The following is a 13245-nucleotide window of genomic DNA, read 5'->3' on the forward strand; positions in this document are numbered from 1 at the left end:
TTGCGAAATCGGTTTGAAACGGATTGAACCGGTTGCGCCCGTTTTAAATTCGGTTTTCGAAAATAGAACCGGTTCTAAACTCTAGTTGAAACATTATTAATGTCAATGTATGACGAAAAATTTCTTTGCCTCATCAGCCAATCAATAATGTCATTTCTTGTTATCATTTAAAAATACTAGCAATATGTTTCGTAAGTCTGATTAAAAAAAATTAATTAACCTCTGACACAAGAATATTATAATTTCAACAGTCTACCCTCACTCTCGTCTATGTTCCACAGAGAAAAAAAAAATATTTCGAGAAAATTTAGAAAAAATTTTTATTTAAAACATGAAAAATTACATTTTAAACTTTCTAATATTAGAATTTTCTCTTCAAAATTTGAAATACTTCATAATCATCAATTTTAAAATTCCTTGGTATGTTAATATCAGGATATGAATTTGGAGAAGAACTCCATTCACCATTTGGAGTCATCATAATATCATTACTATAATTATTAATTTTACCAAATAATGGACCCCATTTCTGAATACATCTTATAGCACATTGTTTTTCAATTACTCTTCCAATTTTACCAGTATTAATATCTTTATAATCATTAAATAAAAATATAAAACTATTCAAAGTATTTTTAAAATCATTACCATCCCATCCTAATGGATTATACCCTCCAATCAATTTATTTGAATCTTTAATTTTAACTATTGTAATGGTCTCTTTTTTATTATCACATTTATTATGAAATACTTCACCATCAAATCCATCCCTACTTCCACGTAAAATAAGTTTGAATTCATATTGAAGAAAATTTCTAGTCTTATAAATAATATTATCTTCATTATTTATCCAATTTAAAAAAAGTAAAGGATAAAGATCTTTTTGTACAGGTATAATAGAAGAATCAAGTTCGAATGATTTCATATTTGAAATTTGTAAAATATCAGACATTAAATTTTTTGGTAATAATTTTTTATAAGGACTTATTTTATTAATATAATCTTCAATTGAAATGTTTTGAAATCTAATTAATTTAATTAATTTGTTTATTGTTTCCTTCATTATTTTAATATCCTCTTCGGTCCATTTTAGAGGATCATGTCCAATAGTAGGATTTTGTGCGTGAGCCCATTTAATTAAGTAATTCCAAATATCAATTTCATCTAATGCAAGTTCATCTTGTTGTAATAAAAGCTCTAATGTATGTGCTGGTACGGTCAAAAAATTTTCACCTTCAAATAATATTTTTGTTTCTTGACAAATTAATTTTAAACAAAACTCTTTTAATAATATAAGTTGTTCAAATAAAAAAACTATTTGAAGTATTCCAATTGGATCACTTTTTAAATAATCTTGTTGATGATTAATTAAGTATAATTGAAGATTTTCAATTATCTTATCAAATCCAAGTTCATCTGCCGCTTTTAATAATTCCAAATATTTTGTTTGTTCGATTTGACTAAAATTTATCGTTCCACTATAAATATAACTTTTTTTTTTAAAAAAAGGTAAACTAAATTAATAAAAGATGAATATTAAAAAAAAATTTTGTGTTAGTTTTATAATATAATTACTTTACCTAAGAATAATTTGGAATATGTTTCCCGTAATATTTGGTTTTTTTAAAATATACATTCCATCCTTTTTTTCTGCCCAATTAGAAGAGAAAGCCGTACGAAAATATTGTGATCGACATCGTAAAATTATTGAATGAGCATGAAGTTCTTTAACATTAGGTTCTTCCCCAGCATAAATTATAACGTTATAATCTTCCTCAAAAAATTGTTGAAAATCGTTAGTAATATTTTCTTTATAAATTTCCATCATGAATTTTTAAATTAAAAATGATTTATATATTGATTTAAAAAGATTAAATCTAATTAAGGAAAAATAAAATAAAATAAAATAAAAAAATAATTAATTGTGTTACACTTTTTTTTTTGTTGATGTTGCATCGCATATCAAATGAGTTCTCAGATAAGGAAATTCTATAGACTTAAATACGTGATATTAAAACTTTGTTCAATTTTTTTAAGAGTAAAATAATAATAATTATAAATAAATAAATAAGATAGTATTTAGAAGGCTTATCTCCGTACATTTTTCGCCAGTTTGCTGTGTAAAAAAAATACAACCGAATTTTTGTACAACATTGAACAATTGTACCGTAATACAAATTATTCTATTTAAACAATTATTAATAAAATAAAAAATTATTATATTAATGTTTGATTATATTGCGAAAATCATTATTTGTGCTAACGAATTTTTTTTTTTTAATAAAATTTTGTTAAATATTTATTTACGAATACATTTGTCACGTTCAAATTGGCTGAAGCTTTTTCCATAATAGGAAATGCATATGACGATGATTGCCACGTGAATTATAACGATTGACGTATTGCTTGTAAATTATGATATCAGATATGATAACTGAACCACTTATTTATCATCTGTGGCTTAGCACATCTGGTACTTTTTAAGAGCAAAAATTGTTTTACGAAATAATCAAAGGTCTGGTACCAAACTGGATAGACTTCTAACAAAAAAAGTTAATTTATTCATAATGAATTAATTTTCACGATCAAAGATATGATTTAGAGATCAAATTGAAAAAAAAGTTGTGAATGTTGCAATTGCAGATTCTAAATAAATATAAAATAACTTAACATACCGATCATGAATTGTTCCAAGAACGTTAGTAGACCTCAGATAGAATCGGCACATTAGCTCTCTTGAGAGTTCACCCGCTGCTATTATCCAATAAAAAATGGAAAAAAAGTTATGTAAATTAACGTTGCAAATCAAGGCACACTTTATCGAATATTTTTCAATGCTCTTTCTTTTTTCATAACATATTCAGAAACTAAAATTGAATAATTCCTTCTATATTATATATTAAATATAGTTAAAAAAAATATTCATATACTAAAAGAAGTAGGAATATTAATAATATATCAAGATATTAATTATTGAAAATATATTTATAGTAATAAATAATTTTAACAATATCGATGGTAAAAAAAAATAATTTTTTTCATGAATAATTTTAACAAATTATTTGTGAAAGAATTGCTTTGGATATTTTGAATTATTATTAATAATCCAATTTTGTGTTTAATTAAATCAGTGTAAGTTATATAGTACTATGGATTATTTAGCAATTAAATCCAAACGGTTGGTCTGAAACTTTTTTTTTTTACCTCCCACAAATCTTGATTTGCCAAAGTTAATATTCTAATTCCGAAAAAAAAAAATTTATTCTACTTAGGTAAATAAGTTTAAACCTGATCAACTGATCGAATTTTCTTTTTTTTTTATACTATATAATAAACATTTTAGGTTATTTTTCTTTTTAACAGTATATAAATTACTTCATTAAAATTCGGTAATTATTAAAGATCATATGTCAAAAGATAATAGGCGCATCAATAATAAATATTACTAATATTTACTTTATTGAATAAAACCGGTTCTTAATTAATCTACTACGTTAATTGATTGTAGGAATGGACATAATTAAATATATTAGACATATATTTTAAGATAATTAAGTTATCATTCCTAAAATTAAAGATCTTTATATCTAAATAAAAGATACCATATCAAATTTTTTATTATTAAGACATCCGGTTTTGTATTTTGATTTAATACTTATTACAAATCTGTCAAACCTATTATAATACTAGTATTACTTATCTCCTGGCTAATTAGGAATAAGTAAAATTTTACTAGGATTGGATAAATGATCGGCCGAAGGCTGATCATGTTCCGATTCTAAGTAAAATTTTACTATTCCAATTAGCCAGGAGATAATTGATTTATCCCCTGCCATTTACACAATAGTAAGTGTTTTATAGTATATCGTGAGTATAATATAGTATATTTAATTGTTGAATCTTATTTTTCTTTTGCTTGGTTTTTTTTTTATTTTAAGAGATTTTAAAAAAATAATTGAATTTTAAAAGCTTCGGAACTATTACTATTACACTTGAAAAATAATATTGAGATTACAAATAAATTAAAAGAAAGATTTTCTCATTTGGAAAATGCAAATCTTTCTGAATTACTCAAATTTTCAAATCAGTCCATTATAGTATAATCAATAGTTAATTTTTACCGCAAAATTTCCTAGAAACGGATAAATAAATACATATAAATTTTACTACCCAGTAGGTATAACTAAAATTGCATAATCGTGTAAATGGTGCCGATCAGGGGATAAGAATTAATACACTCTGCTTGTATGAATCTCTGCTGAAAAATTCCAAATGAAATTATAACAATATCTCAATAGCATAATATATAAACTCCAATGAAAACCGTTTTCATATTTGTTCTAGATTTTATAATCATTGGTTATGGTTCACTATAAACATATTCTTGTTTATAATAATCACTTTGCTTTGTTTGAATCCATCAACTAATTGATGTCAGAGATCTCAGTTATAGACATTAAAAATCTCCTTTGTACTTCGCAAGTTATTTCTCATATATTCATTATAATTTGGCTTACAATAGGTTGGTTTTCTTTTTAAAAAATATTTGAACTAAACATGTCATTTTCATTATGTAATTTGAATATTGCTTATTGTTTATGCTATGCCACAGGGCTTTGGTAATAAATCAACAAAGAAAATGTGTAACAAAATTGAACTCAGCCCAAATCTTTTTTTTAAGCCATATCATTTTAGTGTGCCTTTTATAAATAGACATTTTTTTTTACTTTCTTTTATTATATTCCATATCAATTTCATTTACCCTTAAAATTTAACAAATTTATTATTAGAAATAAACCTCAATAAATGGGAAAAATTATAGTGACTCACAAAAAGTATTTTTCAAAAACATATATATCTTAAAAGTGATAATTTATTTATGGCACTAAACAAGTTATAATGTGATATAGACGTCATTTTATACGATGGAACACAAATTAATCCATGATGATAATTATAACACGAACAATATAAAACGATATCTGGATACACTAAAAAACTATAGAATTTATTAAAAGTAAAAATGGTATTCTCCTCTCAAAGATTTTGAGTTTATAGAATCTGTTTATTTAAAATACATTATGATTATTACAAATACATTGACAATGCATTCATAGAATATACATGTTACTACAAATAAGACTTTATTAGATTTTATAAAAGATTACTTTAACACTGCCAATGTTTTAACATATATTTTATTATAAATTTATTCAAATTACTATTTTATATAACATAAAACATATAATTCATTTAGATATTCCTATTTCAGTCATAATATTAATTAGAATATTTTATGCATACATGTGGTTAATATGGACAATGTTAAAATGAGTATATTGAAAAGTGTCTAATGTTTGCAACATCATGGTTATAAATGTGGTGGTTGTAATAGAAATAGGATCCCATCTTATCAAGGAAATAAAAATGGTTAATCTATATTATATCAACCTCTACATGAAAGAATACAACTTACAGAAAACAAAAAGCATAGCAACATTATTTAAATAAAATTCAGAGCTTAACAAAGGGCTCCTTTTATGGAAATAGAGCTTAACATCAATCAGCTAATTCTCATCAGCAAAATCCAAAAAAAAGCAGGTATACTTATTGTAACCTCACCTAAAAAATGAAAATCAGCAGGACCTGCCATTGACTGCATAAAGCTCTTTTCCTTATCACTACCAAATCATAGATAGATAAAGGCGATGACCTATTATATATTTTACTAGTCAAATATACAAGATTTAGTCATCAAAGTATATATTAATATAGAAACGCCTTGGTATAAACAAGAAAAGTGAGCAATACCTCAAACTGAAACCTCACATTACAATAAAATACAGAAAATTAGAAAAGCTAATAATAAAAAAGTTTTTTCTTATTCAGATAATACCCAATAAGAAAAAACTTTAACAGATAATACAGTATAAATGCAAGCTGAGAATAATACAAAATAAGATTAGGGAATATTATCCATCTTATGGTGTATTATTACAATTCGCTGTATTAACTGATTAAATTTTTAAATGCGGGAAGTAGTGAAATTATTGAAAATCAAGGAGAAAATAAATATGGACTTATAAATATATTTATATTTATAAATGTTGACTCAACATATCAGAGTCTTGTGGACAAAGTAAAGCCTTTTATTCCCAAACAAATCAAAGAATGCTGTGAGGATTTTGTAGAATTACATAATGATATCAATATTGATAATGAAATCGAAAAAGAATATAAGAATAACTTATACAGTCATCTATTTAAAGAAGATACAAATCATACAATATAACTAACAAAACAATGAAACATAAATATAATAACACACTATAGGATCACTGCCACTAGACTTTACTATATTTTTGAGGTTCCAGGAGTTAATCAAATCATGAGGACTATTAAAACTAATATAACATTGATAAGAGGGCTTTAGTATCCAAGAATATCAAGATTTGGTTTTGTGATCCTCAGAAATTTTCAACGGAGTTGAAAATTTGGGAGGGAATGATAAAGATATAAAAATAACAAGTGCATTTTCATCCCACATTAAGAATATTTATAGCACAATTTCCAAACTACAACATGCAGTTAAATATATATATTCTGAATTCATCAAAGTAGAAACTAATTTTCTATCAAAAATACAAACAGTATTTTTTTATTTTATTGTATTGTTAAAATATATAATGATAATCAAAATCAAGAAAGGGTTCCCCTAAATGAAACAAAATCTATTATAAGTATAAATAATAAAGAAATAAATAATGATTATACAAAAGAAATTGAAGATTCTTTACTATAACAATTAGGGAACATTTAAGAAGACTACCCTATGCTCTTATAGCTCACAATATTGATATGCAGAAATTAACACATCGTGATTCAAAAAATCTTATTTTCTAAATATACACCTTATTATAATTCAGTAATGAAGATAACTTTGTTAAAGAATTCTATTTAAAATAGCAAATGTCATTTGACGGAATTTCTGATAAACGACGACCACTTTTTCAAAAATTGAAAACATGAAAAAAGATAATATTTTTATAATACTTCCTCTATTAATTGAAGTTAAAATTATTATATTTACCAGTTCAAGTCAATTCTGAATGCTATCTTTAAATTATTTCTTAATTTTACTAAAAGTTATATTGACATAATATTATAAGCATATTTCTTTTAAAATAATTACTTTCTAAATATGGCATACAGACAAAAACTTTAAAACATAAAACATACTTTCTTATTTCTGTACGGATTTTACAATAATCTTTATTGGCTGGAATTGACAGCATTTATGTGCACGCCAGATAACAGTTATATTCTTTTATATATATATTTAGAAATATTGAAATAACTTACTGTACTTTTTAAATGAATCAAGCATTTTACTAATTCATTCTTAAAAATTCAAACAGCCACATCTCAGAATTTGTCAAAGACTTACTTCCAAACTTCTTTAAAATAATGAATAAAATGCTGTTATTTTCAAAACGGCATATGAGAGGAAGAAGAGAGTCATTATAGTAAAATTTTAGCACACAGATAATCTTTTGTAGTCTAGATAAAATATTGAATATGAATATAAAAAAATTTCGAAAGAATATTTCTTATTTCATGCTTCATCCCTTTTCTTCCTTTTTACTATTCATGTTAGTTTTTTTTCCTTTAGAGTTATTTTTTACATTTTTGTTATTAACAAAAAAAAAAAATCTCTTTTTTTCCATTATTTAAGCATGATAAGTTTCTAAAATCCATCATTTTATTTATATTTCTTTAAAAAAATGCAAAGCAAATCTTATAATAGATCTTATCATTCTCCTTGAGGTGCAACACCAAGATGAAGAGGGCAAGTTACTCTCACTCAAATGGAATCAATTGATAACCAAAATTTATCTTTCTACTTTTCCTCACTCTTTTGCAATATCTTTGCACAATTTTTTCAAATATCAACCTTTGCAAAAATTTATATTCTACTTTCTAAAAATTATTACTATGACTTGCTGATGCTCTAACACCTCTCATCAAAAGTCTAAGTCACATTTTTAAGCCCTTAAAGCTGCACAAAAATCTAAGGTTCACAAGCTTGAAGGTTGGATAATATAAATATTCCATTTTCATCCATTTAAATAATTTCAACACAGTCAGAATTCAAAGAATCTTATTGTAATCAATGTGAGCAGAAAAATTATAACTTCAGTTTTTCTTTATATTTTTACACCAAAGGTATAAACACAAAAAACAACTTATATATAAATTATCACCAAACTAGACATTCATTTCCAAAGATAATAACAATTAATCAGCATTATTGATGGATATTATTATAAAATAATGAAATTTTATGACAGATGCATTAAAAATTGGAGAAATATCAAAACTGAAATATGGGAAACAAAAAAATAAAACATGCAAAAAATAAGGTCTTGAAAATTCTAATTCAATGGAAAAGTCATTTAATAGAAAATTTTAAAATAATGATTATAAAAAGGAGAAAAATTCCAAAAAGCATATTAACATTATTGTTTACTTTAGAAAAGAAAAAACTTGACATAATTAATAAGAAAAGAAGGCATGAAATAAAATCTTTTGATATAATCTATGCAGAAAAAAATCATGATAGCATATCATTCATAAGCTATCATGGTATATGCTATATTGGTCATATATTATAATCTGATATGCCGTGCTATGAAAGTTCACAAATATCAATACCTGATATATCAATGATTCTTATACAATAATATTCCATTATTTAAAAATTGAGATTAAAAAGCTTAAGTTAAAGGGTTTTTTACCTTGTTATAAAAAAGAGAAGGAAGTTAGTGTCCATATTTATTTATTAAATTCTCTGATGATGAAAAACCTGTATTATGAAACAGATTACTGTATTATTTTTACTATGGTCTATCAGTACAGATTGGTATTTTAACTAATGAATTTCCAGATTTAAAGTTAATTTAAGTTCACTTTGTTAAAAACCAAAATTATTATCTTCTTTATACTGCAAATATTATGTCTCATACACAATTTCATGAAAGATTAGAAAAAATAAGAATAAAAAATCACAGCTAGAAAAAAGAGTTATTGATAATATAGATTTAAAGGAAAAAACATTTTCCTATGAAAATTATTTTTGAAACTACACATAATTCATCACATGCAACTTTATGTATGGGGAGAGCAGTTAAAGGCTCCACAGAACGAATTATTTTTGACTAAGCAAGAATTAACCAAGACAAATGAAGAAAATAATACTCTAAATAAACAATTTCTCTGATCTTTAAGAGTTTTCAATTTTCTTTACAAGTACCATTAAGTTTATTAATATTAATAATAACAATAATAATCTTTATTTGGTAAATCACATTTTACACAATTTTTTTCATCAATGGAAATCATTTTACTGATTGAAGATGTTCTATTAATTAAGGGAAGTTTTGATTATCAGAGGGTGGCAAAAGGAAGACAATTAGTGAATAAGAGAAATGTTTAAAATCAGTAAAGATGCTACAAAGAAATTTAATGACCTCTTACAAATACATCTCATTTCATAACTATTGGGATTTATATGATTGATATATATAACAAAATCGCAGAAAAAAATACTAATTGGATATAAAATTCCGCCACCAAATATTATTATTCTTGAACCTAAAAAGAGTCCAAATTGTGATAAAAATATTCATAATGCATGTGATATGTATTTTGAAATATCAAATAGTAATCATTTAAACATTGCCTGTGATGAAGCTATTTTTAGAAGATTAATATTTTACCATTAAAAAAGGATAACATAAGATTAATTCTTGGACAATAGTACACTTCAAAGGATATGCTATAGTGCACTTATAATATTTTCTGGTTATGGAATTTTCAATTTGGCAGCAAAACTTAAAGTTCATTATTAATAATGATAGAGATTCTGATGTCAAAAATTTTGAGCTCATAAACGTCAATAGAGCCGGAATATCGTATGGAGAATTAGATAAATTAGAAAAAGTAGTAGTTGATTAACAAGCTACTTGTTATATTTAGAATTAATATTGGTTACTATTGGAATTTCAAGCAATAAGTGTAGTAAAAATAAAAAAATGGAAGATATTGAAAATTAAAATAATAATGTATTAAAAGATGGTAAAAATTCTTAGAGACTCAGATTACTACTCTGAAGAGTGGGAAGAAACGGATTCTGAGAAAGAAACTTAAAAGTATATATGAGCATTTTAAAGAAAACTGAAATGAATATGCAAAGTGTGGTTATTGCTAAATTTTGTAAATTTCACGAGTTGAGCTAACTAACAAATTGATGCTGAAGTAAATTTTGTAAAGATAAATCATTATTGGTACTTATCAATTATAATCAAAGCAGCAAGATGGATAGAAAGATTAATGAATCTTTCAAACTTTAATTGGTGTATTGTTGACATGCTTCCAATCCTGGATGTAAATTTTTTTAAATCAACATCAATTAATGTTACTGCATTTGAGTGCTGGCTCAAGATTGTTGAAACACGTGAAATTTATTCAGAAGAAGAGAAAAAAAAAGCACAAGATAATATATATGTGACAGAACTTGCATAATTACTTTTTACAATTACTGAGAAAAGTGGAGAAATGCTTTAAATTTTTAAATTGCATGTTATAATCCCTTTCTTGTGCCTTTCCAGCCCAATAAAAATAATTATATTATATGCTTCTAATATCAAATTTTTCTGCACTACATTATTTTGGATTTAATAAAGCACTCAAAAGATTTGGAGTCAAATTTATCAAACAAAATATTTGTAAATTAAATGGATGAAAAAAAAATTTAAAAGCTCAAATATCATCTGTATAAGTTGAAGAGATATTATTAGAATATATTGCTGGTGATTTATTAGAAGTATTAAATTTTCCAAATCAGTACTTCGCAAATTATCCATTAACTTATAATATTAATAATATTATAAGATGTTCTGGAAATATATTATATATTAGCTAACTCAAAAAAAGTGCTAGTTTTGAAACAAGGCTTGGCATAACCTCTATTGGAAAAGTTATCTTTCATAAACTTTTCAAAACTTATTTGATAAATAGCTTTATTTATACCCTATTCCAAAACCTCAATGGTGGAATGCCACAGGTATTGGTAAGAATTATAAAAATGCTATTTATGTCACTAAACTCAAACTTAGTTGGACAGAAAATGAGCAAATAATTGGATAATGGTGGATTGTTTTGATAAATGATATAACTTATTCTTTGAGAAAAGGGATGACACCACTGATATTTCTAGATTGATAAACATCAAGCTAGGGAAAGTTCCTATTTTAGGAATCCAAGTGATACAAAATTATATGGCTGTTTCTGCAGTAATCAGTACTGTTATAACCCAAAAAAAAGCAAATCTATTGTTGTGTATATTTAAATCAAATTGCATTAAAAAATGACACCACCTTCTGTTCCATATACATGGAAAAGAAAAATCCTTCGCAATGAGGTCTTACATTATGATGCTATTTTGCATTGGCAGTGAAAAAAGTAACTAATAATAACTATAAAGCTCTTATGGGATGCCAAAATTGGTAAATAAATGTTATATGCATATGGAAAATATTATGATTATAAGAAAATAAAGAAAATAATTAATTAGTGATATCAAAATTGAAAATTATTTGTTTAATTACAATAAAACAAATGAGGGATATATAAATGTTAATGTTACATACTGTTCAACATTCAAGAACTATAAAGATTTTGATTTTAAATTTTATATACAAACAATAAAGATATTCAACTCTTTGATGAAGGTGACATTGTGGAAAATAACTATGATGAAGAATAAAATCTTGACAAAGTTACTAAAAAAGAGAGTGAGATGTTAGCATCAGAAAAACACTGTTCTTGTTGTAAATTAAACTTGACTTATAATCCTCTGCTCTGAAGATAAAAATAACCCAAAATTACCAAGTACAACAACTCCAATACCTGAACTAGAAGACTTTTTAAAAAAAAATGGATATCAAAGAATCAAGATTGTAATTATAAATATAAGTCTTGAAAGAAATGGATATCAAAGAATCAAGATTGTGATTACAAATATAAGTATTATAAAGATATTATAGCAACAGGACCAGTTTATGATTCAAAATATATATGAAACAATTCCTTATATTGGTCAGATAGTCAAACATTATGGTGAAGGCTACCATGGCATGACATTCTTGATAAGGAAAAATATGGAATGACCTTGATAGTGACAGTAGGAATTGTTAAATGCTTCTATCAGGGTCATTTAGAGTGGGCAAGTCATATCTTGCCTTGTTCCTTGCTGCCATATTCTAAGGGATGGTATTTGTTATCTGTAGGTATTTTCTAGCACTCAATAATTATATCCTAACAGTTGCTGATTTTAACCAGATACCTTTGGAACATTTTGTTGCAGATAAAGATGTAACAATAAGTACAGTTGGCTTTATCTTTGATCTGCTCCAGAAATTAAAAACAAAAACTCTATGTATAGTTGACAACCATGGTGCACTCTTTGAACTGAAATCTGCTACCTCAGTGATTTCCACTTCTTAATTCTCTGATACATCTATTGATAATTCCACGATTATATTGATATGTTGTCATGTATCAGATACTAAATCATTGTGATTTGATGACAATCACTTAACTGTATAGTACCAAATCATAGGTTTCTGCAATGTGTATATTATTTATATAATAAAAAAATTACTTGTTTTTCATTTTTAATAGATTTTCGTTTTCTAATAAAAAATTTCAAAAAATAACTTTTTTTCGTTTTTAATAAAAGACTTTTTTAATGCATGGACTGAGAGACAAAATGGGACACATGTAGTTTGGTAAATCATCATAACGATAATTCAATTATTATTACTATTATTACTTTATATTAAATAAATCAACTAATACAAATTAATTGACAACAAATTATACAATTAATTATTTTAATAATTATTATCATAATAAATTATTAAAAGGTTTTGAGGCCCCAAATTTTGATGCTTATGAAAAGTTTTGTTTATATAATCATTTGCTCTTTTTGTAAATATGATGAGTAAATTTTGCCTTTTAGAATAATGCATTGTTGAAAATAGTTAGTTAGTTGATGAGAGCTCTGTATCAGATAATTGCTCAATAATAGAAATTAAATTATCTCATTGATTATTCATCTTATCCAAACATTTAGTTATTTCATTTATTGTGTTATTTTGTAAATCTTTTTTTTTGCTTTTC

The 13245-nt window shown here is 24.9% G+C and overlaps 1 protein-coding gene across 1 annotated transcript; it reads right to left on the reverse strand.

The window, feature by feature from the left end:
• Positions 1-361: 361 nt before the first annotated feature.
• On the reverse strand, positions 362-925 carry OCT59_012529 (uncharacterized protein; the record flags this gene model as incomplete). The annotated part of the gene is made up of 2 exons (XM_066134544.1): positions 362-591; positions 757-925. The coding sequence occupies 2 exons, from the start codon at positions 923-925 to the stop codon at positions 362-364; spliced, it is 399 nt and encodes a 132-aa protein (XP_065989799.1).
• Positions 926-13245: the final 12320 nt, after the last annotated feature.

Source organism: Rhizophagus irregularis, chromosome 2 (genome assembly GCF_026210795.1).
Source record: "Rhizophagus irregularis chromosome 2, complete sequence".
Lineage (NCBI taxonomy): Eukaryota > Fungi > Glomeromycota > Glomeromycetes > Glomerales > Glomeraceae > Rhizophagus > Rhizophagus irregularis.